Source organism: Gambusia affinis, linkage group LG04 (assembly GCF_019740435.1).
Source record: "Gambusia affinis linkage group LG04, SWU_Gaff_1.0, whole genome shotgun sequence".
In the NCBI taxonomy this organism is placed as follows: domain Eukaryota; kingdom Metazoa; phylum Chordata; class Actinopteri; order Cyprinodontiformes; family Poeciliidae; genus Gambusia; species Gambusia affinis.
The window spans coordinates 8,655,849-8,683,092 of NC_057871.1; the positions used below are offsets into that span (position 1 = coordinate 8,655,849).

The 27,244-nt window shown below is 37.9% G+C and overlaps 1 protein-coding gene across 2 annotated transcripts; it reads right to left on the reverse strand.

The window, feature by feature from the left end:
• Positions 1–1,065: 1,065 nt before the first annotated feature.
• On the reverse strand, positions 1,066–18,026 carry klf3 (Kruppel-like factor 3 (basic)). 2 transcript variants are annotated; one of them, XM_044114077.1, is made up of 6 exons: positions 17,741–18,026; positions 9,963–10,023; positions 9,003–9,462; positions 7,445–7,580; positions 4,066–4,232; positions 1,066–3,494 (listed from the first exon to the last, which is right to left on the reverse strand). In XM_044114077.1, the coding sequence occupies exons 2-6, from the start codon at positions 10,002–10,004 to the stop codon at positions 3,313–3,315; spliced, it is 987 nt and encodes a 328-aa protein (XP_043970012.1). In that variant the 5' UTR covers positions 10,005–10,023; positions 17,741–18,026; the 3' UTR covers positions 1,066–3,312. The 2 variants fall into 2 exon arrangements, with proteins under 2 accessions (XP_043970012.1, XP_043970010.1); XM_044114075.1 differs by lacking the exon at positions 17,741–18,026 and having other exon boundaries at positions 9,963–10,058.
• Between the last annotated feature and the right edge of the window lie 9,218 nt (positions 18,027–27,244).

Below are 27,244 nucleotides of genomic sequence, written 5' to 3' on the forward strand. Positions count from 1 at the left end.
GAAAAAGAGAAAAAGTATGTTCATAAAATTTTTGCTTATTGCCCGTGTCAAACTTAAGGCTCGTGGGCCAAATCTGGCCCAGCATAGCCTTTAATGTGGCCCTCTATATTCTCGACTAAACAATAAGTGTGCTTAAATATTATTTTATCATTTAAACCACTGTAGTTTTTATCTGTTTACTTTTTTACTTATAAACAGCTTCCCCAGTCTTAACTGATATCAGATTATAGTCCTTGATCTATACACCAAATAATAAAAAGTCACATTTACTGCCATAAATAAGTGAAAATATCACAATTTCCAAATTAGTACCACAAACACTTTGATTTTTATTGCAAAAAAAAAATATATTACAGAACGAATCAAGAAATCCTGGAGGGACTGAAAAGATGTTCAATAATATTTAATTTTAGTAATTCATTCATAAATTAACAGTTTGTGAACAGGTTTTATCAATACATTGTTGTGGCACCACTGGTCCTTAAGAGCATTCATGATCTTGATTTGGCCCAAAACAAAAATGAGTTTGACACCCCTGCTTTTATGTATTAGACTACAACATTTTTGTTCTTTTTGTGGTCAAACATGAATGAGTAACAAATTAAATTTAACTTAAATATATGTTCTTACTTGAAATAATAATTTAAAAAATTACAGGGCAAAGAGAAACAAAGCAAAAGTATGTTTTTTATCATTTTTGTACTACAATGATCTTAATATGTTCGAAAATATTCAGGAACTGAATTCTAAATAAACTATAATGTGGATGTAGAAGGTGACATTTCTTCTGTACAAATAAAATGTATTGCTTCTAAATATTTTTTCATCGCTAAACAAACAGCCTGACTTGTTAAAAGGGTTTTTAAACAGGATGAAATTAAAACATAGCTAACATTTGGTTAGGTTTAGACAAACAGAAGTCTATTTTTCTTTGCACTGTATGTAACTCAAAAGAACTGATGCCTGTCAAAAATAAAGAAAGAAAGAAAGAAAGAAAGAGAGAAAGAATGAAGGGACGAAAGAAAGAAAGAATGAAAGAAAGGGAAGTAGAAAGACAGAACTCCATTCCATTTTTTAACCAATATATTTATTGAGTGGTAGGAATATTGAATATTCTTTTTTAAAAAATGCAAAAATTACATATAGACCTGTAATGTACAAATATATGTTCACAGTTTAACACAGTTCCCTTTGAATTGCCACCGCTTAGATTAAAAAGAAATATGGTTTATTAAAGACACAACATGACAGAAATGTATAGTAGAGTATCAAAAATCATGCGTAATAAAAACCATTAATTGCCCTTTCAGTTTAAAAATCAATTATATCACAACTTGCATGTGCATAGATTAAAAAAAAACATATACAAGGCAAAGAACTGCACTGAGTATCAGGGAGCAAATGCAGATCAGTTGAGCTGCTACATTCAGTATAATATTTGTGTACATGTGAATAAATGAGACTTTGCACCACTTAAAAAAATAACAAACCATGACACCTGTAAAAGGTTTCAGATTAAACCAATCAGCAACTCTATAAGCAGAAAAAAGTGTGTGATTTTAAATTGTTTGGCTTTGGGAATGATATATAAGATACTATTTTTATATACAAATATATTCTTAGATATAAAGTGCACATTGGAGATGTACAAAGATGCTATTTAAACTATTTTGTTCTCCAGGAGGTGTAGAAAAATGTGCTCTAAAATCTTGCTGGCATTTCATTGCAGTAAAACCTGTTACTGTGTATCCTATGATTATAAATATAGAGAAAAAAATCACAAAATTTCCTTTCCAATTACATCTTCTGCAAGTCATGCCTAAATGAAACCGAACTGTTTCCGAAATGCCAATATTTAAGAGCAAATTTCCATGCTTTGCACTTTGCATTTTTTTGTCAAAGTGCCTTGCAAAAGTACCCATAACCCTTGAACATTTTCACATTTAGTCAAATTACAGCCATGAATTTTAATGTATTTTATGTAACAGAGCAACGGAAAAGTAGTGCGTTTTTGTAAAGTGGAAGGACTGCAAAACATAACGTGTGGTGGAAAACCGTCTACACACATCATCGCCATGGTGAAGCATGGTGGTGGTAGGATGATGCTGTGGCAGTGCTTTTCATCAGCACGGACTGATATAAAACCCTGTTACACACTGCAAAAGACTAAAAGCTAAGGTTCAACATTTTAGTTTGCTCTATCACATAAAATCCTATTACAATACAGGGACGTAGCAGGCTGTAACACAACAAAATGTGTAAACGTTCAAGAGAAAGTAATACTTTGAAAGGCACGATAAAAAGTGTCATATTGTAAAAAAGGCTACCACGGTGTCACATCAAAAACCAGAAGAGTTTAAAAATACATCAAAACATGTCTTAATACACAAAGCATAATAGTTCTTCTACCCTTTAACCATTTTATGGGTGACTTTATTTCTCACTCACACAATAATGCCCCTGTGCAGCTACGTTCACATTTCTGAATGAAAACATTGATAAACACTTCACTCCTAAAAATGAATGAGACCTGCAGTCCCACTTTTTAACAAGCAAAAGCAGACCAAACCAAGACTGAGCTGCTTTTAGTAAGTGCATGTTTTCTTGCTCTGCACGTGTGTGTGTGTGTGTGTGTGTGTGTGTGTGAGCGTGTGTGTGTCTCCAAAAGAAAGCAAGCATTTAGCTACCTGTCTTCACTTCATCATGTAAGCTTGTAGAGGCAGATATGGTGTGTGGTGTAACGTGGTGGCCATTGACGGAGTAATTAGCATTAGCGATAGTCACAGCTAGCTGCGCTGAAGAAGCAAGACGACAAAAACAGGAAAAATAAGAAGCTTACGGTGTATGACACAATGCACAGTGGGTGTGATGTGATACATTCTGGAAGGTTTTCACATTTTATTGTACTAGCTAGCAAATAACATGTATGAAAGTGTGTCCAAGCCCACAAAGTAAATACGAAGAACTGATGTTGCACTAAAGAGTCGGAGCATGCCAAGACTTGGTTGACGAGGCAGGTTGTTTCTGCAGACAGAAGGGCGGTGCTCTCAAGCCAGCTGAGATGCTGCAGCCCTTCAGGACCTTCCACAGCTGATCAGAGGTCTGACACAACAACCATAAATGTCTAAATGAGAGGAGGAAGGCGTTACCAGCTCTTACGAATGAGGTGAAAGGGTCCAAAACATGCACCCTGAGGAATATTTCCCCCAATCCCTTTCAGTCGGCCATTTTAACACCGTCAAGTCAAAGTGGTGAAGTCCCAACAATGAACCTCGGCCTAAAATACGCGTCGCCTGGCCGGCGTGGAGGATTTCACACTAAAAGGTGGCGTTTCTTGTGCAGAGCCAGGTGGTCTGAGCGGGAGAAGCTGCGTTCGCAGTCTGGACACTGGAACGGTTTGACCCCCGTGTGTTTGCGGAAGTGTCTCGTTAGCTCGTCTGAACGGGCGAACTTCCATGTGCAGCCTTCCCACACGCACTTGTAAGGTTTCTCTCCTACACAAAACAGAAGAAGAGAACAAAGGCATGAGAGGAAGGTCACATTAGACTGAACACCTGGTGCTGGCATTGAGACGGGGCTGCAGTTGGGATCGATATAATAGGTTTTGGTCAACAGTACATAGAAACAGCAGCGTCAGGAAGTCGTGTGTTGCTTTTTAACACATGTAAGCCTACCTCATGTCGTCAAACAGGTTCTGTTTTATTACATAGATTCTACAGACCTGGTAGTAACTGGTCTGCCTGGGTGTCACTTGAGAAACTGAACTCGGTTTTTATAAAATGAGGTTCATTTCCGTTAATTAATTGTCAACAGGAAGTGGTTAGTTTTTCACACTTTCTCACAAGCTGGTATCATCATTTCAAAACAGTTTTTTTTGTATTAACTTATCTTTGATATTTAAATGTATTTGCCGATCTGAAACATGTAAATTTAACAAAGAGCAAAACAAAAATAAATATAAGGTAAAATACTGGTATTTACTTTATTCCCTCCAACATTAAAAGCTCTCCTAGGACGCCTCAAGGTTCAAGATGTTCTTGGAGTGTTGAGAGCGAGGCCTCTTACCGGTGTGTGTTCTGCGATGCGCTTTGAGGTGAGAGCTCTTGGTGTACACTTTGTTGCAGCCAGAGAAGTCGCAGCAGTGAATTCGCCGCTTTTTCTGCGTGTCAGGCGACTCAGCTGGTAGAGGATGCTTGGAGCTCGTGCGAACTATCACTGATGGATTGTTGCACCTAAGACAGACAAAAAAAAGGGGGGGGAAATTAATAGAATGTTATTCCCGTTCTACCTAAGGTGGCCAACAGAGGGCACCAGAGTCCTGGTTCAAAATGTTGAAATTTACAGCCGTTTGATTTTGTTGGACGCTACTATATTGAGGAGTAGCACATTTTTCCTCATCTATTTCTCTTTGCTTTGTAGTTTTACGATAAGAATATACTATATCTGTCACAGTTTGATTCTCTCAGAGATTGACCGCATGCATAAGAAAAACAATAATTTCTAAAAGATGTGAAGCAGTAGATCTTTTGGTCCTTACAGCCCTGCAAAGCTGGGTGCATAAAAATCCTAAAAGTGAGCAAAACAGAGCAGGGATACATGTCAAATATATATATAAGTTTGGACACACCTTCTAATTGAATTCAATTAGAAGGTGTGTCCAAACTTTTGGTCTGTACTGTATGTATATATATATATATATATATATATATATATATATATGTATACAGTATATATATATATATATATATATATATATATATATATATATATATATATATATATATATAGCAGGGTGTGTCTTTTGTACCTTATCCTGAAGAACTAGGTGTGTATTTAAGTAAGTGGCAGTTGGGAGCAGGTGTTGAGTGTTAAAATGTGAATCAATTTTTGCATAGAGGAATCCAGAGAATTGCTCTGCAACACACACCGCTCAAAAGAACAGGGCCAAAACCCATCATTATTAGACAGCTCTGACATATTTACAGCTTGGTTATAGTTTATATTATAGGTTATATGTGTGTGTATGTAAAGAGGAGATGTTGACAGATCAAGTCACACCTACTGATGCCCTCTTAAGGGGCCATTTATTTCTCAGTTGGCACGGCTACAAGAACAAGCCTGTAAAGGCAGCCACCCTGACAACAGAAACGGATGGGTTGCTCTCAACTTACACACGGAAACAAAACAGCCCAAAAAAAAGTAGTTGAGAACCAACTGCCAGTGTACCTTTCTGACTAACACCTGTGCAAGAAAACCTGTAATTATTTCTTTAAGGGGCACAAAAAGGCCTCTAGTTAGCGAAAGATAAGACAGTTCCGAAAAAAAAAAAAAAAAACCAGAGGAAGCGTGGAAAATAAGGAGCGGGAAGAAGAGGGAGGGAAGAAGTTTACGAGAAGTGACATGGACACACGTACAGCCTCTCCACTATCACGATCTGCTGAAGATGTGTACAAAGGGCATATAATAAATTAACTTTGATAATTCCTCTTTGCACAATCATGGCAGAACATCCTGGGTCAACTCTTTCATTCAGCTTAACCCAAATTATTTCTGTAGCATTTGTCTCTGACAGACGGAGGTTGTCATAGAAACAGTAGTTTTAAATCTAGTGAACAATTCCTGTCTTGATTTGACTGTATGTTTTGGACTTTTATCCAACTTAAAAACCCAATAATGACACATTCTTACATTCATCTTTAAAATGACCGTTGGGTAAAAAGTCCCTGCCCAATTTTGCAGATTACACCATGGTGGACAAGAAAAGTCTTTTTTCCTAAGCACCTGGACGGAAATATTTCTCCTTCGTCACAACTACAGATGTTTTAAACATTTTAATCATTGCTCCGGCTGTAGACAGGGGCAAGTTGTTGCAATTTTCCAGTTTATGAAGATCAGCAGTAATTTGCCTTCAATCTGCCTTGAATTGCAGATTATTTTGTCTTTCCCATTTTGAAGAGTGGGTAAAAATCAATGGGCCTCTGTGCTGCATCTTATTTATACTCCAGAGAAGCAGAACGTCAATGGAATAAAATTATGAGTTTCAACACATTCTGATAAATTAAAAATAGTAAAAAGGACCAAAAGTTCTTTATTTTTATTTATTTTGTAGAAATTGTTAATAAGGGAACAATAATTTTTCTCCTAATGAATGAATCCTTTTTAATAAAAGTCAGATTTTTGCTTTAGCAAAAAAGAAAAATTTATATTTACAATCTTTTTAAACACAATTAGCCGTTTTTGTCAATAAAAGTGAAAAGAGTATAAATTTTCATCAGTATTTCTACTGAAAGGGTGTGGCTGGTGAGCGGGAAGAGAATAAAAAAGGAAAGAAGGATGATCCACGTAGAGGAACAACAGATTGTTTACACAATACTATTCATAATAGCACATTACAATAAGTATAGGATTTCCAAAAGCTGTTAAGCAGAAGATCTTTCATCTTTACAGCCCTCCTTATAAAAATCCTAAAAGTGACACTTTTATATTCTGTTACAGAAGAGCAACAGAATATGAACCAAAAGGAAAAAAAGGAAGTTTTATTGGTACGTTTACTGGCAGTAAAAGTGAAAAGTGCTGTCATTTGTCAGAGGTGTTTTTTACTGAAGAGGTGTGCCAAGTGAGAAAAGAGTGATTATTCATATAGAGCAGGGGTGTCAAACTCCAGTCCTCAAGGGCCGCAGTCCTGCAACTTTTAGATTTGTCTCTGCTGCATCACACCTGGATAGAATAATTAAGGCTCTGGAGAACTGATCTACACAAGGAGGAGGTAATTAAGCCATTTCAACCCAGTGTTTTGTACCTGTGGCACATCTAAAAACTGCAGGACAGCGACCCTTGGGGACTGGAGTTTGATACTTGTGATACAGAGGAAAGGCAGATGAAATGTACAGTATGCAAAAGATTTGATACATTGTGTAATCAGAATATTATCTTGCAAATACAATCTATTTGAACAAAGGAACATACAGTGAGTGCAGGTATTAGAAGGAAAATAGGGGAGCACTAATGTAAACAGCGAGCAGCTCACAAATAAGGCCTGCTTTGCTTGCAAAACTTCTGGTTTTCATCAGTAAATTTCATCAAGACTGAAACCTAAATCAAATTTTTCGCTATTAATCCAAACCAGTTTTTGTTTTTCTGATTATTTATCATTGCCTTTCTCCCAGCAGAAATCTTTGTTGTAGTATTTGCTGCAAACCCATTACTAATAAAGGAACAAAACTGCTATGTCCTGTGTTTCAGTGTCAAGGACCTTTATTGACTCTACTTGTGGGACAGCATCTAGGCTTTGAACAAATCTCAACATGGATAATGTTGAAACCAGGTCTATGAACAACACTTCCATATAAAGCTAAAGGGGAAGAACACGAAGCAGCTTGTGCAACTTTTGTTGTTTTTTTCTCAGAATCGATGCAGTTAGCTGGCATCTGTGTGAGTCACTCACTCGTACTCGTGCGGTATCCTGATGACGGAGGATTTCATCTCATGGCTGCTCAGTGCTTCCTGGGAGAGATCAGGTTGAGGCTCGGTTTTGATTGGCTTGTGCAGGTCATGGACCTCCCCGTGCTTCGTAGAGTGAACTGGTGAAACATAAGAGATACACAGTTTTGTTAGTTTTCTTTCTGTTTACATATTGTGAAACTTTTCTTCACACATAAATGGTTATCCCCAGAAGGTAAATCCAAGATTAATACCCAATAATGAAACTTTCAGCAGCAGGTAGTTCCAAAGGAATGCCCCTGGTAAACTCTTTGTGTGTTTTTGTGTGCTTAGCTCTAATATTTTGTTATTTTCATCAAGTGTGTGCCTGTCAAATGTGAAAGATTTAGAGAAGTGAGTAATTTGTGGCGCCCTCCAGCAGACCACAGGCAACAGGACAAAAATAAAACATCTTCCAGAATAAAAAACTGAAAATTTGCTGAAATTGTTTTTCTAAGAGCAGAGTGAAAAAAGTGCTTCCTCATTATAAGTAAGAGACAAATATAGACGTTGAAGAAGGAACCAGTTTAGGGCAATAGCAAAACCCAGTTGACTTCTGTTTGAATCCAACTTATTATTATCACAATAAACTATTTTCTTCGTGAGAAGACATTTAAAGTAAGCTAGTTAAAGATAATAGATATATATATATATGTCACCTTTTATCTTTTTTGATCAGAAGCATTTCTAAGTTAAGTTGAATTTACCTCCAACTGTGACACTACAACAGCATGTCATGACCCAGCCCTGCCACTTAACATACTCATTGTTAGCTTCATGTATTCAAGATAGACATCAAGTGTCATGCAAATGTATTTCAGACCGAAATAGATAAGAAACAGAAGAGGACCTCAGGCAGGGCAGAAGCAGTGTGTCCATTACAGTGCGAACACAAAATCTTGCAGATTTTGTTTTTCTAAGAATATTTTTAGCCTAGCTTTAGCAAATATCTTAATACTCTTGAAACCAAGATTCACAAGTAACTTTTCAGCAAGATCTAGAAGAGAGTTTTAGGTAAATAATTCCTTTAATTGTGGCACTAGTTCCACTGGCAGATTATTCATTTGTAACAAGATGCTTTCCATTATTTATAAGTTAAATAATCTGCCAGTGGAACTAGTTATTTCTCATCAATATTAAGAAGTTATTGACTTAAAAAAGCTCCTATATCTTATCAAAATGCTACTTGTAAGTTAGTTTGGGCTTGTTTCAAGTGTACATTAGTACACTGTGTGTTTTTGCAGTGTATAATGCTTAAGAATTTAAGTGCTTTTCAAATTTCCTTGGATTTTTCTAAGAGACCAGAGTCAAAATTGACTCACCAAGGCAAAATGGAAATGTGTGCCGCACTTTTAAAATTTTTACTTGGAAAAATCTTTTACGGCCTTTTCATTACTTTGCTTCCATTTCACAATTATTAGCTACTTTACCTTTAAAGGTCTAATCCCTTTAAAATATTCAGATGTTTGTGGGTGCAAGGCTAGGTCGAGCAGAATACAGATTAAGCGACAAACAGGTCTCACCATACTTATGTTCTCTGCTGGGAAGATGACCTTCATCGCTCGGGACCGGCGAACTCACGATCATCGACGGATGCAGGGGAATTGGTGACGGGTACATGAGGGGCAGGGGCAGCACGAGCGGCGACACCATCACCCCGGGACTTTGGATGACCATGGGTGGGTAAGGCATCATGTGAGTGGGTGGCGGGAGGGAGTGGGTGGGCGACGAGTGGAGCTGAGAGTGCGGGGAGCAGGGAGAAGCGCGGCTCGCCGAGCTGTAGGTGGAGGACGGAGAGCTGGGAGGCGAGGCCGGGGAGGATGCTGGAGGCGAGGACGAGGTGGAGGAGGAGCGCTTGCTGACCGACAGGTCCACCGGCTCCTGCTGGCTCTGCGTGGGGTTGCATGGGGTGAAGGGCTGCATGGGCACCCTGTAGAAGGCACTGGGATGGTGAAAGATCACCCCGTATGGCTCTGGGAATGACTGCGAGGAGGGGAAGAGAGGATGCAGGAGGAGGAAGTGGCGAAGGGAAACAAAAGAACAGAGAGGTAAACATTTCCGCTTTGCCTTGAATAACATGGAAAACATGTTTCTGCCGCACAAACAACCACAGCCAGCTGAAAAAATTGAAACGCAGCACTCTGCTCACCAGCAGATAACTGTTAAGTACAGTGCATTTGTGTGTGTGTTCATTAGCCTGGCAGAATGTGCAGGCATTGTATGCAAATCTCTACTGTATGCAACTTGTTTGTCCAGGAAGAGAAGGAATGTGGGAACTAGTTGCTCTAGACTCTTAGCAGGAGTATGTGTAGCTGTTTTTCATGTGTGCACGTGTGCGTGCATGTGTGTGCGTGTGCGTGCATGTGTGTGTGTGTGTGTTGGAGTATGTGGGTTGATGGAAGGGGCATCAGCAGCATGTTCAGGCAAGATGGAAACACAAAAAAGCATCTAAAAATGATGCTTGCAAAACACGCCAGCCTTACCGTCTCCATGTTGGTCTTTGGAGGGTAATCATACATCAGCATGGCTGCACTGGCCAGGCTCCTACAAAATAAAACACACATTCATTGGTACGCTTTATCCTGCTCACACTGTCAGATATCCTCGTCCTTTTGCACTCATGAAAAAAAGCTTCAGATAAATAGAAACATCTGTGAGCCATGATCCTTGTGTAAAAGCTACAATCCATTAAAATTTTTGTTAAGGCCTAACTGAATTATTTACGACAACCACAATTGTTTCTGAAAAGCAAAAAAGACCAATAAAAAAAAAACGGAAAACCACACCTTGAAAAAAATATTTTATTAGGCTTTTATTTTTTATTTATAGTCAATATGTTACTCTGTGTCGAAACTAATTTAACACAGAAAGAGACGAGTTGTTTCACCATTTCAATCCGTGATTGAAACAAACTACTGCAAAAGAATTTGCTGAAAAAAATGGATTCAGAACAGAGTAAAGAAGTGCATCGAAGTTGTCCTGTCATCCTGGAGTTGGGAATGATGACAGCTTTCTCTGAAATGCCAACCGTGTCAATCAATATAGGTTATTAAAATCTACAATAAATTGGTGTTTACCTAAAAATAAATAAATACATGATAAGAGAATCAGAATATGCTAAAACTGAGATCAGGAAGTCAAAGGTTTTCAAAAACCAGAGATCAATCCCGTCAATCTGAATCTCTATAATATTTATTAGAAATAATAACTGAGGCTGTACTTCTAATACAAAGTTTAAAATCCTCTCGTCTAATGAAATTTAACTTTGACAATTCAAGCATGCACACACCTTTTATTCTACATATTTCATTTGTGTAATCCTTACTTGCCAATTGGTTCATACACATTAAGTCACATAACATCTTAATAGTTTGATATATATTGGGATAAAAAACACAAAATGCTTAAAGAAAAAAAGGTTTCTGGGACCACAGAAGACATTTTGCAGGTTTGATGTGCCTGGAAACTTCAGACACCAGATCACACATTAACACTCTGCATGTGCTGAGAACCGCCTGGTATTTGGATAAAAGAGTGTGAGGTTTCCACTCTGGCTTCAGTTACCTTGGCTTCAAATGGCCAGGTACAGCTGGGTTGGTAGATTGGGCCTAAATGGGAGTTTTTGAGTGTGATGGGGTGTAAGTGTGCGTGCGTGCGTGTGTGTGTGTGTGTGTGTGTGTTCACTGGAGCATTAAAGCAACAGAAACTGTCAAAGAATGTACCCTGAGGGACTCTGTGCGTGTGTGTGTGTGTGTGTCTGTGTATGACCTGATTAAAGTCCAGAGTCTGGGACAGGTTAGCCTTTAATTATTAACTAATGGGTAAGAACACCAGCCATCACGTCCAGACAGACAGATACAGGAAGGCAGAGACACACACCGAGGCTCCAGATGGGGAGAGAGACGGATGCTTGCTAGCTGGGTCAGGAAGGGTGTGAACATGACGAGTGGAGCCTCGCCCTTTGCCCGGCTTCAGGGAAACAAAGAGCCTGGCAGTCAGGTGTGCGTGTGTGTGAGTGTGTGTCTGCGTGCTGTGGGAGCGTGTTTTCTAATCCAGGTTTGAATTGTATGGCAGTTCAACCAGAGGTCAAACCATTTTCCTATTGTGGTTTGTGAATCACACGCGGCGCTGACAGTACAGGCAAGTATAAAGCACAAACAGATCATGACAACAGGAAATGGATAAAGGAAGGACTTTAGAGGGACTTTTTACCGCGACAACCAGAAACTTTAAATGTGCTACAGTCGGTTCTTTAGTGTGAGTAGAAAAAAAACAACAACACCTTGTTCTACAGTGTTGGCTTAACATTGATGAAATAAAACAACAAAAAATATTTATACAAGAGTAGGTAAATATTCTATTTATCACAATTTCAGCAGAGAAATATTGAGCACATCTTTCATCCAAACCCAAAAAAGCAAACTTGAGACTTTTTCTTCTTTAATTTGCAAAAATGCTGATTTTTAGTGAATAAAATTTATTCCCAATTACTCTTTATTTTAAAAATAATCACTACATACCAGTGGTTCTATTGCAATTTTACTGAAAGATAAAGATTTCAAAGATAGTTATTTATCCTATTTTTTTTAAAGTAGTGATTAATATACTTTCCAAATCAGTTAAATAAATGCAGATTTTATTTAATTATTTTTCTTATTTTGTTAATTTAGTATTAGCTACTTTTAAAATTCTGCATTTAAACATTTTTCTCAAAACTTCATTTGCTTATTGAGTTTTTTTTTACCTCCATCTATCAAATCAATATTATATTTTCCAACAACACATTTTGAAATGTTTTAGTTTTTTTACATACCAACAGTCACACATGTGACGCCGAGCCTCTGTGGAACTTCAGAGTGCGTACTGTAAATGTCAATTATCTCTTAACACCTGTGCAAGAACAGCCCTGGAGACATTTGCACCTCCAGTATGCGCCCCTAACAGCATTCACTGATATGTGTGCAAGCTGTGGAATGGTTCTTTTTTCTTTAAAACCCATTCCTTATTCAGGTTCATCTTTCAACAGAAAAAAAAACTGGAACAAATGCTTATGGGCTTAAATGCAGGTACAATTCTTAGAAAAAACTTCATGCAGTTGCAAAAACATACCATTGTCCTTTTTCCTGAGTAGAACATTTACATAACTGAGAATAATGTGTGTCGTTTTCAAATGTTGGTAAATAAAAACAAAAGCAAAATAAAGTGATCCCTTTAAGTAGGTATGAGTCAAAGACTTTAATCTCCTTCTTCTGCAGGACAGAAACCAGGCAGAAATCAGTCATGATTTAAAAGGTGAAGGGAATAATTTAGGAGTGGGTCATAACAAGCCTAAGTCATGGTGTGAGGGAAAATTTTTTTTCCTGTTGTGCACAAGTGGGTGTGTGTTTGAGCATGTCTGCAAATATTGTCTTTCTAGGTCAGTAAAGCTACTGTGTACTCAACCCCAACCCACTCAGCAAACACTTCCTGCATCTCCTCTCCACACTTGGGCTCCAGCTCTTCCCCTCCACCTCCTCTCCATTTGCTCTCCAAACAAAAACTCATGTTGCTGCCATATTCATCTAATCCACCCCCCCCACCACCTCCTTGCTCTTCTTCTTCTTCTTCTTCTCCTTCTCTATGAATGATATAAAACAAACATGACTGAAGGGGAAAATATTGCGGCTTGCAGGCCTTGGCTACCGACTCAACCACACACACAAACACACACACACACACACACAAGCATTTTTACATGATCACAGAAGCACACAAAACTTTCTGCAAGCTCAACAAAACACACACACTAAATCACTAAAAGGCTAAATTATTACAGACACGCACACATGCTCTAATGGCAGCAGACTGGAGATGATGAGATCACCAGAGAGACCAGAAACCTCCAGACAACGTCTTTGTCCAAGAACACACTGCAGCACACCCACCCACCCCCATACGCACGCACACACACATGCACACACACACAGACTGAAAGCCATGAGTTCCCTGCTCCTCACTCTGACTTTTCCTTTACTTTAAAGCCTATTTTTTCCTTTCCCCATCAGCATCACCTCATGTCAGTGCTCTGCTGTTTTAGCTCATGACTGTCACTTTGATGCCAGATTGCCAAACTTCTTCTCTGCAGCTTACAGCAATATTGCCTCATCTCCTGCAAACCTGGAACTTGAAGTACACACTGACTCACACTTTGCTGTTGACATTGCAATTAGCCCTTAGACAGAGTCTTAATTGCCTTACTCATCCAGGTGGTGAGCCAATAATCCAACGGTCCACTTCTTGTGAGCTTCTAAGAGCACACTTTCTGCCTGTTGGCTTTTGTTGCTTCAGAGTTGCTCTCTGTGTCTCTCAGCACCAATTAGGCACCTGGCCAGAATGAGATTTTCATGGCACGATAACCATAAGAACAAGTATCACAAGTATCATGGTAGCTCTTTACATGAAGATGAGATTAGGGCCCGAGGCTACTTCTTTACTTTTTAGCACCATTTTATTCCAAATGGTGTTTAATAGTTATTTTCCTAGCACAGTCACTTTTAAAGAAACTTCCTTTGGCTGTCCAGTTGCACTTCAGCGCGACTTGTCCAGTGTTTACAGTCAGAAATGATGCATGGTACTCTGCACCACTGAAGGTCCTAAAGGGTTTTCACTGGACAACTGGTTGCTTAGCTTAGCTTAGCTTAGCTTAGCTTAGCTTTCCAGGTCAGAGGCTCAACAGCAGTGGGTTGACTTCATAAAGTGTAGTAGTGCTTAGTTGTTATTTGCTTCAGAGATAAAGAGAAACCTGGGTCACACAAACATGTTTCATTAAACGGACGCCAGACTGTACAGACTGATTGATTCAACATTTTAATAGCTTTATCTGCAGCATTGAAAAACTCGGGTACTTTCCAACGCTCCAGTCATAGGAGTGTTGGCTAACTTTTCATCTGTTTGCATTTTCAATTTTTGGAAAATTCCAAATGCAAAGGACTGATTGGATGCAATAATTAGTTAAATATCATATTTTAAAAGTCATGCCTTCGTATCCAAATACTCCAATAAGAAACTTGGCCATTCTGAAGGGGACTAACTGCCCCAGATATCATATATTCTTACAGCCAGAGATGATAAACCTTACAGAAAATTGGAGGATGGTTATAATGATGGGGACAAAGGAAAACAACCCAATTTGGGTTTATCATAATCATTATTGTAATCTTAATGTTCAGCAACTGTTTGTGTTCCTGATACTGTGTAGTCCTGCTCTAACCATGACTCTCCATGGTATTTGTGACCAGAAATGTTTCTGCAGAAGTTTTTTCCTTTTTTTAAAGGACTGAATTAATATGCTGTTTTTTCACTCAAAGCACTTTTACACTGAAGCCAAATTCACCAAGCCACACTCCTGAATACCCATGATGCACAGCTCAGCTTAGAGTGAAGAGCCCGGGCTGGGAATACACTGACATGTGGTGCAAGAGGAAACTTTAAATCAAACTTGCTATTTTTTATTTATTTTTAGAATGTAAGATTCTTCGCTCAAATGTTTTTGCAGCCGACAAGGTTTTGCAACTGGTAGCTGCACCAAACCAAATCATCATTCTCCCACTTCTGGTTCCTTGACTTCACAAATAACATAAACTCTGACTCCTCTCAGTTTGAGGCCCCTCTCTCGTCTTATTTTGGCTTCCAATTCCCTCATTTGAGCTGCCTAGGCCCTACTCCCCAAAAAACACACTCACTCACACACACACACACGAACACACACAGATCCTCTCTGCTCCTCTCTGGCTACAGGCCTGCAGACCTCAGGGGGGGAACCCAGAGGGGGCCATCAGCAGGGGAGAGGAAACAGGATCCATCGTCTTGCACGCACATCCACACGCAAAACTGTGGATGAGCGCGCATTTAAAGAAACAACCGGAGCTGTCAAGCACTGACAAAGGCAAAACACGCGTGCACACCTCAAGTTGAGCTTGTCAAAGAGAGCGCAGTTTTTGAGGCTTTCCAGACAACTGAGGACAGAGGGGAAGGGGAGAGGAGGACCGGGGAGAGAAGCGGAAGCCCCTCAGAGTTCAGGCCGACTGTTATTATTTCCACACTCCGTGATGGGTTGGGGGGTGTGAAGGAGAGCAGGAGGAGGAGGAGGAGCAGGAGAGCCAAGCCAAATGGGGGGTGCTGCTGCAGGGGGCCTGTGGTTTCCTGTCTGACTCCCTCCCCTCCACCACATACTGCACCTCCCTGCCCCAAGAATGAGAGGGGAACAGGGGGGGGTGGGGGGGGACTGAACAAAAAAAAAAAACACAAAAAAAAACAGCCGCTGTAACCAAACTATGTCAAAATGGAAGTGGAAAGAACAAGACTGAGACAGAAAATGAGAAGAAAATGAGGTGGGTTTCAACCAAAATATGACAAAACTTCAACAAACCTCAGACACGGGGAGGGGGGCAGGCGGTGGGATAGTCGTATTGGCTCACTCCAGTGGTTGAAACACACCAACATAAGTGCTAGTGTGTGTGCGTGTGGGCGTGTGTGTGTGTGTGTGCTTCAGCATGACATAAACATGTGTGTGTGAGTGTGCTGGCACGCATGAGGTTGTGTAACTACTTACAGCTTTTTAAGTTTATGGCTGTCTGAGGAGCACAGTGTCCTTTTCCCGTAAGTTCCCACTGAGAACCACCAACCCTTCAGTATCCAGGAGTTTAATGTTTAGCCTTAATGTTCCCTAGGACATGGCCTTTGAGCAGCTGTGTGTGTGTGTGTGTATGTATGTGTGTGTACATGCAGTCTAGCGCATTTTGTTCCACCAGATAACATCAGCATGTTGATTCAGGGAAGGAGGCGTTGGGATGGGTGGGGTATTCAGGGCGTGTGGGTGTGTGTGCTGCCGATATTTTCAGCAAATAATAAGAAATCAATAAAAATGGACAGAAGAGTTTTCTCTTTATGCTTCCTGACTGAAGTAGAAAGAAAAAAAAAAGATGGAAAGAAGCTGGGAAAAGAGGAGAGATGTTGTATTCGTTACACCCGTTCTACCCCCAACATCCTTCTCTCCTCCCTTCTTTCTTTCTCTCTCCAGGCTCTAAACAGGATAAGGGCTTCATATGCCAAGTGGAATGTGTGACGCAAGCCCAGGCCTTGAAACAAAGCACAGGAAACAGGGAGAGACAGAGAAACGCACACACACACACACACACACACACACAGGGGAGGAGATGCAGATTGTAAAAGATCTAATTAAACTAAGAGGACGGTTCAGGTGTGACACAGTTACAGATTTATTCTCTCTCCACAGCTCTTCTTAATATTTGTCACTCATTCAATTTACTTTAATTATTGATAATTAGCAGACAAATTTAGTTAACATTGCTGATGTAATTAACATTAAGTAAAAAATGTCAAATATTAAAAGATGATACACAAAAGTAAACTTTGCACTTTGCACTGTTTTCTGTTTATTGTTTCTCCTTCTTATCTGATCTCGGCTACATTAATACACTGGTCTAATTTATTGTGAATTTTCATTATTTTCAGTCAATTAAGACCAAAGAAAGTTGATGGTATGTAAGTTGCAAAAATTTAACAGACATTGGATTTCTTAAACTAGTAGCCATCAGGAATACAATAAGATCAAAATTAATGCTTTTTAATTGCACTAAAGTGCATTCATATTACTTTGACATTTAAAAGAAAGGATGGAGAAAAAAGTCATTTTGTGCTTTGATTAGCAACAAAATATTTTTCATTGCACTCTCTTTTAATGTTTCTCATGCAGTTCAATGAAATAAAAAGTTTTAAGATCTCAAATCTGGTCATGTAATTAAAGAAAATTTGTCCTGCCTTGATTTGCAACGGGATGTTTTTATTGGGCAGCGCAAAATATATTTTGTATATAGGACAGGCAAGTATTATGAATCTTAAACCTATTATAGACTGATTTTCAAAAATACTTCTTTTTTTTTTTATCTCGGAATTATCTTTTCAAATTATACAGGTAATAAAAACCATATTGATCCAAATTTTTTAAGTTAATAGAAAAAAAACTTGAATACAAGAACGATTTTACCCCAATGCAAGACAAAAAAATAAATATTTTAAGCAACATCAATTAGCGTAATTAGTCAATAACCATAAAATGACACATAAATAATCATATGAATCGCCGGCTGTAGATGTAAATCACATATTCTCCTCGTTTTAACCCGTTTGTTGCTACAGCCACAAGTTTTTGTGATTTTAAGCATCAACACTAACAGAGCCGCTGCAGGGACATCAGACTTACTTCTCCGCTCTGCCTCTCGGTCTGTTCCCGCTGCGGAGAGACGCTAGTTTCACAGCTGCCTTGCTGAAGGGCAAAACGCGGACCTCTCAGTGAGTGGAGGAACTCAATTAGGCAACTCCGGAGAAAAAACCGCGACACTCGGCGCCCCGCGGTGTCACTGACATCAGGCTCGGGGAAAAAAGCGGATCGATGGCTCCACAAAACTGGAAGTTACGAAAATCCTCTTTCTCTGCGTGTAGCTGTGACAACTGAGCTGCTGCGTGAGTGAGCCGCTCCGGTTAGGCTGCCGTCATATGATCCTGTCTGTTTGCTTCAAGGGGTCGGGCGTTTGGGCGGGACCGGGGCGGGGTGGCCGGGTCCGGTGCCTATGGATGTGTGCGTAGTTCACACTTCAACTGTGTTGTTAATATTCAGTCATCCTGCGGCGGTTTTTGTAAAAGCACTTTGACCTTTACAGTTAAGTTCTGTCTTATTGCTGAAATGTGCCATACAAAAACATTTGATCGATCGATCGATCGATTGATTGATTGATTGATTGATTGATTGATTGATTGATTGATTGATTGATTGATTGATTAATAACTCCAATAACAGCTGTTTTGAAAAGTTGAGCTTGAAGATAAATACTTTGTGATAAAATATGTCTTAAAAATATACAGTAAAGCCTATTAACACAATATCTACTGTTATTATTATTATTATTATTATTATTATTATTATTATTATTATTATTATTATTATTATTATTATTATTATTATTATTATTATTTATTTTACATTTTTTATTACTTGATGTAAATTATCCTTCTTTTGGAGACTTTTTCATTTTATATATTTTTTCCCTTTCTGTTTAGTAATTTAATTTAATTTCTTTAGTAATTTAATTTGGCTAATATTACCATAATCAGTTAAAATGTGCTTGATATTAAATTAAATTAAATTCGATAAAATAAAATATCTCCATGGCGACAACATGTTATCGCATACATGTTTAAATAATATCGTTGTAGCTGCACAGCAAAATATTGGGAAGGTAGGGTTTACATAATAGTAAATAAATATAAATAGTTAAGTTCTTTCATTGTAGCGTTCTATGTTTACTGTGCTTCCTTAAGTTTTTATTTGATATTGTGAAATGTATATATTTTTGAGAAGTGTAAATATCTATTTCAAATATTTGCATAATAAATAGTACAAAAAAAGAAGAAAAAAATCACCTCTGATATTTTTATCATCAGGACACATATCCCTCACATTAAATGAGGCCAGTAGTTTTTGTTTTGAACCAGTTAGGATAACTTGAATTATTTCTATTTGTTAAAGTATTGATAGAGATAGAGATAGAGAGAGAGAGAAAGAGAGAGAGAGAGAGAGGGAGAAAAAGAGAGAGAGAACTTTTTACAGATTTCACCAACTATGATGTACGAGAGTGGCAGCATTATGCTGGGTTTCCAGCAGCATAATGCTGGAGGGACTGGTGCGCTTCACAAAATAGATGACCTGATTGTGCTAAAGCTAGGACATGCTTTGATTTTCTAAACAGAAATTAACTCTAAGAATAGCACTAAACCTGTTATAGAGTTGGAATAGTCGTCACAAAACCCCAATATCAGTCATTGTTTGTGGGCAGAGCAGAACTGGTGCAAGAGTTTAAACAAACCTGATCCAGTTCCAGCTGTTTTGTTGGGAGGAATGGGCCAAAATTTCTTCTTTCTTTCACAGTTTAAAGACAACTCTACCAAAAACTAAAGAAATATATCTAATGTTCTGACATTGTAGTTAATTATTTGTATTATTTAGAGAACAAAAATAATTTTGGTAATCCTAACTCAAACACAAAAAGCTTAGTGTGATATAAGCAGGAAGAGGATGGCTGGAAATTACGACATGGAAAACATCTTACTGGAATTATGATGCTGTTTAAAGGCGGGGCAGAAACACGACTACCAGGTAAAGAGCTGGCATTAGACAGCGTTTCGACAGAAAAAATGTGACAGGAAATACACTAACTTGTTGGCAGCCAAAGAGTGGAGGACATGGTTGCAACTACAGAGCTAAATTAGTTACAAAAATAAATACAAAAAGGTTATAAAGGATCAATAACATCCTAATAGCTAATTGGTATCTAATTGGGTGAGAGGTGTGAAACCATCAGGCTACATGTACACTTAAATAAAATATTCTTAACAGCACAGCAAAAATTGATGACATGCAAAGTGAAAGTATTTCTGCGTCTAGTAAACTAGCTGAACCCAGAGTGTTGACACGGATCTGTGCTGGAGGTGCCGTGTCACATATCTGACAAGTTAGCACTTATTCAAAAATATTTTTACCTGAAAAACACAAGCAACCTTAACATATAAATCCTTCACAGGGTGCAAGGTGAAGAAGAAAAAAAAAATTCTCAAGAAGTACAGTATGACAAAACATTCAAAGCAAGATGATCTGATAAGATGCATGAGACGACTGAGAGCGTCTTGGTGTGTGATTGTTCTGTGAGTTAAGAGTTACAGGTTAAGTGAAGTAAAGAGACAATCATCAAACTCATATGGAACAGATATTAATGATATGATTCTCACCAAAGTTCAGTCCTGATCCTTGTTGTCTTTACTGTTATTTACACATATTTGAAAACAAATTTCTACAGTCAAAGAAATATTTTTTTGTGGAAAGCTACATTTATTACAAACAGTGGAAGAAAAAGTAGATAACTTAAAGAGTATGTTTCATGTCAATTTATCTACATATCTAACTAAAACTAAATGCATATTTTGTTTATTTTTAAAATAACTCAACAGCTAAACTTTTACAAATTGATGCTGCAACTGAGAGAATGTCTAAAATAAGAATAAGATTAGACAGTAAATCAATTTATATATGAACTAAATTTCACCTCAACCCCCTTCATACAGCTGAACCCAAAATCATTCAGAGCCCTGACAGGTTTAAAATTATTTTATTTTATAATGAGAAGTTTGTTAAAAAAATTTAAATAAAATAAAAAAGTATTAACCTCAAGAGGGGAAAAAACATTTTTAATGAAACTAATTTAGTAATAAAATCATTCTTTTTTTTTTTTTTTTGTTCCCCACCATGGGGGTCCTTTTTGTGGGCTCTAGTGTCTCTTATACCACAGTAGGCTGACAGGAAAGGGGGAAAGACATGCGGCAAATGTCATCGGGTCCGGGAATCGAACCCGCGACGGCCGTGTCAAGGACTGAAGGCCTCCAAATGTGGGGCGCGCTACCCTCTACGCCACCGGAGCACATCCCGAAATCATTCTTTTGTAATTGGTAATTTATCTTTGATGCTGAGCTCCAGGTTCCTGAGTTTGGAAAGCCTCTTTGCCATCACCTTAATCTTCAACTCCCCCCACAGTTTCTCCATCAGAATCATGTTCACGCAAAGCTCATTGTTGAAACAGGCTGCTGTTATTTCTGGATGACTTCTTCAGTAGCCCACGTATGTCTTTCTAAAACACATACGCATCGCCTCGGCCATCCTCTGTGTCGGTTGGAGGACTGGGTGTGGTGATGTTTTCAGTGAGTTTGGCTTCACTGTCGACTTGCAGTCTGCACAAAGGACAAGCTTCCTTTCTTTCTTTACGTTTTCTTCTATTGTCTCTTTTCACATGCTTTGAGAATGCTCTAAGACACAATCAAAATTCTTATTTCGTTTCTTACATTTTCTTTGTGATAATAAAAATGTTGCAGTGCACTTCCTTGTTTGAGGAAGGAGGACAAGCAAAGCAAACTTTTAGCCCAATTATCTTTTCAGTCAGAAACAAAAAGGGATGCTGAAAACTCAATTTCCAATTAAAGCTGTCTTCTAAACGTAGCTTTCTTTGTATGTGATCAAATGTTAAATAAACAAACGTAGAAATTGGACTTCAATTCTTACCAGTTTACATTTTGTCACTCTGTAACAACATGCATCAATATATTTAATTGCAATTTTATGTAATAAAATGTCAATTTTTGAAGTGGAAGAAAAATTATATTTTATTTTACAAATGAAAAAGTGTACCTTTCTATTCACCTGCCTTACTCGGGTGCCCCTAAATAAAATAAAGACCAGCCTCTTGCCTTTAGAAGCCACTTGATCAGTAAATAGATTGTATCTGTGCATGATAAAACCTTAGCTGTACAAACATCTAAAGCAGAATAAGGATATGAAATAATATTCTAAGCTTTGAAAATCTCACAGAGCTCTGACCAGTTCAACATCTGAACATGGAAAGATTGTGGGACAATTATTTTGGCTGTCATAACAGATTATACAGTACTAATGCAGCCAAAGGTGTCAAAGGTAACCCTGAAAGAGCTGAAGCAAGAATCTGTTGACAAGAAAGAAATTAGTTACCCCGAGGACTGGAATTGGGAAACACTGGTCTAGAAATCTTTCTGGTCTGCACATGACATGTCATGTGTGATAGCCACAGCTATGCCAGCTGTGTGTGGTGGCAATATCATGCTGAGGGAATACTCAGCGTGATATTACTGAATACTCAGCAATACTCAGTTTGGACAGAGAAGAAGGTTCGAGTTGATGAAGACAAATCAAGCTAAGTACAGGACAATCCTGGAAGAAACCCTGTTTAAAGACTTGAGCCTGGGATGAGCTCCAGCGTTCAGCAGGACAACGACCCCACACATGGAAGGGCTTAGATCAGAATCCATCCATATATTAGAATGGACCAGTCAAAGCCCAGAACCAAGACTATGTAAGAATCTGTCAGATGACCAGTTATTATATTATGGAACAAAATAACTTCAAGAGACTGACTTTTGTTTCTTAAAAAAACTTTTTCTTCTTCTACATCATCTATACTTTAAAAGTGCATAAGATCAAAGTAATATCCTCTGAAAGTTGAAGTTTAAAAAGCAAAATAGAAAAAAACATTTTCTTCTACATCATCTATACTTAAAAGTGCATAAAATCTGAGTAAGGTACTCTGAAAGTTGGAGTTATAACATGACAAAATGAATAGTTTGCAGGGCTTCCTTTGTTTGGAAAAATTAGGTACCCAAACTGGTAACACTTTCTTTGATGGGGCGCACCTAAGACTGGCATGACGCTGTCATAAACATGAAGGCGTGTTTGTGAATGGTTATGACAGTTGTTATGTCTCATTTGGTAAATACTTTTAATGCAACGTTAACATTTGTAAAACAAAGTTGAATGAAAAGGTTCGTTATTTACCAAATTACACTTGATGACAACAGTCATAAAAATTCCTGAAGACTCGGTCATGTCAGTCTTCTGCACACCCCTCCATTTACTATTACCAAGCAACTTATCAATGACAAGAACTGCGTTTTCAGGTTTGTCCTGCCAGCAGTGATGTTGATACGAAAGTATAAAGTGTGACTTCTAGAGAGATGAGTGTGCACACAAAGCTTCCTGTTATTCAGGTTAAATGTTTTGCATGACTAACTCCACATTGTTTTTAGTTGATCCGCAGAAACATCTACATTAGAAGTATAACTATTAAAACAGTACATGAAAATACAATGCGACAGTCGGGAGATCAATGTTTTCCTGTGAACTTTCCTTTTCAAGTTTTTACCTCACCTCTGTGCATACGCCCAGAAAACGTGACCTCAGTGACCAAAATGATGAACAAAATCTGCAATCGTCACATTAGCAGCAGCGATCTGCAGCAGTGACAGTCAGGATTACTACTGTGACAACTACGACCACATTACCTGTTGATAATACCTTTCAGTGAAATAAATGCGACAAAAATGAAACAACGCCAGGTCCTGTAACTCTAGATTAAACATTAAGTGATACTTCACATAATCCTCTCTGTTTATCTGCTCACTAAAGGTGATAATCTCTGTTAAAAACACATCCATGACTGGAAACCCATGTCATGTCTCTCAGCTTAATTTACTCAAGCAAAACATGTTTTCCTTCCAAGAGAAGTCATCTGATACAGAGAGATTTTTACAGTAAAACAGTCCAGAAAACACTATTATGTTGCAGCTCACCGCAAGTGTAATGTAATAACCACTGCAGAGAGGTTTGGTGATAAGGATTAAGATTAATCACAAAGACTTTGTCTCGTCAGTCCAGTGCTGCACATTAATAACTGCATTCATTAAACCAGAAGTTAAGGTAGAAACCAGCTCAACAGCCTGAATTATCTCTCAAACAAACCTTAGCTGCACAAATTCACAAACCTTGACTGCAACAAACACATTTTTGGGGATTTGTCTGGTGCTCAAGGAATCATGACCCAATCTCCTGCAGAGATTAGCTCATGTTAGTCTTACATAAGGAAGAAAAAACCCCGGATGAGTTCCACAGAATGTGACCCATCCATCACCGGCTTGTTTGTTGGTGTCAAATACCTTGCTGGAAATGAGGTGGATTCATTCCTCAGATTTCTTTTTAAACTTTATGCTAAACAGTGAGGGATCATATGACTATGCTGGGTTTGTTTGACTTTGTACTTACTTGATACTTGCCAATACATCTTAGCAAGATAGCCAGACTTAGCTGATTATCTTAGTAACTATAAAACTGTAAAAATAAAAACACAAACACTTCCATGTCTAAATAGTAAAATAATTCAAAATAAAATGTCTTAGTGGTTATTTAAAGCACTTTATTTTATTTTTGATAAGTAAAAAAAAATACTCAAAATGAAGATGATCAGTATTTCAAGATAATTGATTGCAGCTGTCATAGTTTTTATTATTAACCTATTAATACAAACAAAAAAACAAACAATAAAAAATAAATGTTGTTTATGAAATGATCATATACAAACCTGCATGACAGTATATTATTTTATGGCAATTTCTGAAATAATATATTTGTTATAAATTATGTAATAACTACTAATAAAGACAGTTAAATACAGAGGTAAGGTATAAAACTTTACAAATCAAATTTAAAAGTTGAGTTACTAAGCGCTCAAAGATAAATTGATAAAAGTCATTATAATTCTACACCTTGTCTGCACCTGCATTTACCATCAAATCTGAAATCTGAATTAATTTAAATGTACAAAATAAAACAAACAGCTATGAATTTCCTGATTACCGAACATTCCTCACGTCTTTATTAAATTGTGTGTGACAGACAGTTTTTAAGAAAGACACCTCTGAAGTGGAATCTGTCCCAAAATATTCTAGGCCTTCTAACTAATGATGCCATGACAGCATTTCTGAAATTCTGTTACGTCAACATTCATGTTACTTGCCACTCCACCTTGTTCCAGAGAATCCGAAAAAGAAAATGAAAGATGAGCAGATTGAGCCTTTGTGATATCATGTTACGTTTGCTAGTAAAAGAGAGACAGAAATTCAACTGAAAACAGCCCCACTGTGAAGGTCTGTCTCTGTTACGATTAACTGTGATGTAAATGAGGACTGATTGGATCATGGAGAAAGAAAACGTATGAAATCAAAGATTTAAGCACAAGATGTTTGCTTGCAAACCTGGTTTAGCACAAACTTAGGATTTTAGTCTCCAGTAATCTGCATCTTTAAATGTTTTAAAAAAGCAGATTATTGCATCTTTAAAACATACAGCAATCTGTTATGAAAATTAAAGCAAAAATGTTTCTATTTTCTTTAAACGTCTTTGTCATGTATGAAATGAAGCCTGGGCGCAAATTCAAACTGGAAGACTCTTTAGCCCCACCTGGCTCGTCCTATCGGAGCATCCCGCCCATCACCGCTGTCCTATCAACGCTGGACCAAGCCACGTCACGTCCAATCGCCTTCCAAGGCCCAGCTGAAAAGGACCTCCATCCATGGCGTCTTCCGCATCCCAACCGCGCTCAACCCTCCTCCACCCCTCCACCTTCCCTCGCCCGGATCCTCAAGCTCGCATCCTTCTCCGACCTCCACCACCAGGGTCGGGTCCCGGGGGGATGACATTCCTATCCTACATCGGGAATGCTCATCCGAGCTTATTGCAATTCACAGCTTGATGACCACAGCCGGGGCCCGAGCGCCAAAGAACTTTAAATTCATGTCTGTCAATAAACCTTTTTAATCGCTGTTCATTTTCTCTGTCTGAGTCTCTCCAGATTGAATTATCATGTGTCTCATGATAATTAGTATATCTATCTATATCTATCTATATCTATCTATATCTATATATCTATATCTATATATATATATATATATATATATATATATATATCTATATATATCTATATCTATATATATATATATATATATATATATATATATATATATATATATATATATATATATATATATATATATATATATATATATATATATATATATATATATATATATATATATATATATATATATATATATATATATATATATATATATATATATATATATGTATATATAAAATGGGATGGTGATGATATTGTTTAGATGCTCTCTTGTCTTTCCCATTTTAAGGAGTGGGCCTTTGTCTCATGTCACATTTAAACCCCAGTGAACCCAGCTGGTCCTTTACTACAGGATAAAGGTTTGTAGACTGAGTGATCAACTGTAAAAAGTAAAAATGAAAATTAAGACACTTTAGTTGTATTTCCAGATGAGGACAAAATTTTTATTACCTGCAAATTCATGACCAAATAACTTGAAACTAATAAACACAAATGCATTTGTCCCCCAAGTAGTTTGACATTTCCCATTTTGCTTCAGTCTAAAGTTTCAGATATCATTGATAATTACAATATTATCTACCATAACTATACCGATGACACACAACTCAACATTACGATGTCACCAGGTGACTCAGAACCCATCCAATCACTGAACAGATGCTTAGAATAGATAAATGTGTGGATGTGCCAAAACTTTCTCCAGCTAAAAAGAAACAAAACTGAAGTTATTATTTTTGGACCTAAAGAGGAACGATCTAGAGTCAGTGCACAGCTTCAGTTATTACAACTAAAAACCAGTGATCAGGCCAGAAACATGGGAGTAGTGATGGACTCTGACCTGAACCTTCAAAGCCACATAAAGACAGTCACAAAGAGGGCCTTCTATAACCTGAAGAACATTTCCAGGATTAAAGGACTAATGTCTCAGCCAGATCTAGAGAAACTCATCCATGCGTTTATCTTCAGCCGCATTGATTATTGCAACAGCGTCTTCACAGGTCTGTCCAACAAATCCATCAAACAGCTGCAGCTGATCCAGAATGCTGCTGCTCGTGTGCTCACTAAAACCAGGAAGATAGAGCACATAACACCAGTTTTAAAGTCCCTCCATTGGCTCCCTGTAGCTCAAAGAATAGACTTTAAAATACTGTTGTTAGTTTATAAATCACTGAATGGTTTAGCACCACAATACATTAAAGATTTGCTGCTGTTGTATCAACCTTCCAGACCTCTTCAGGTCTTCTCGTTCAGAACCAAACGAGGAGAAGCGGCATTCAGCATCTATGCACCACAAATCTGGAACAAACTTCCAGAAAACTATAAAACAGCTGAAACACTGACTTCCTTTAAATCTCAACTAAAAACCCACTTGTTTAGAGTTGTATTTG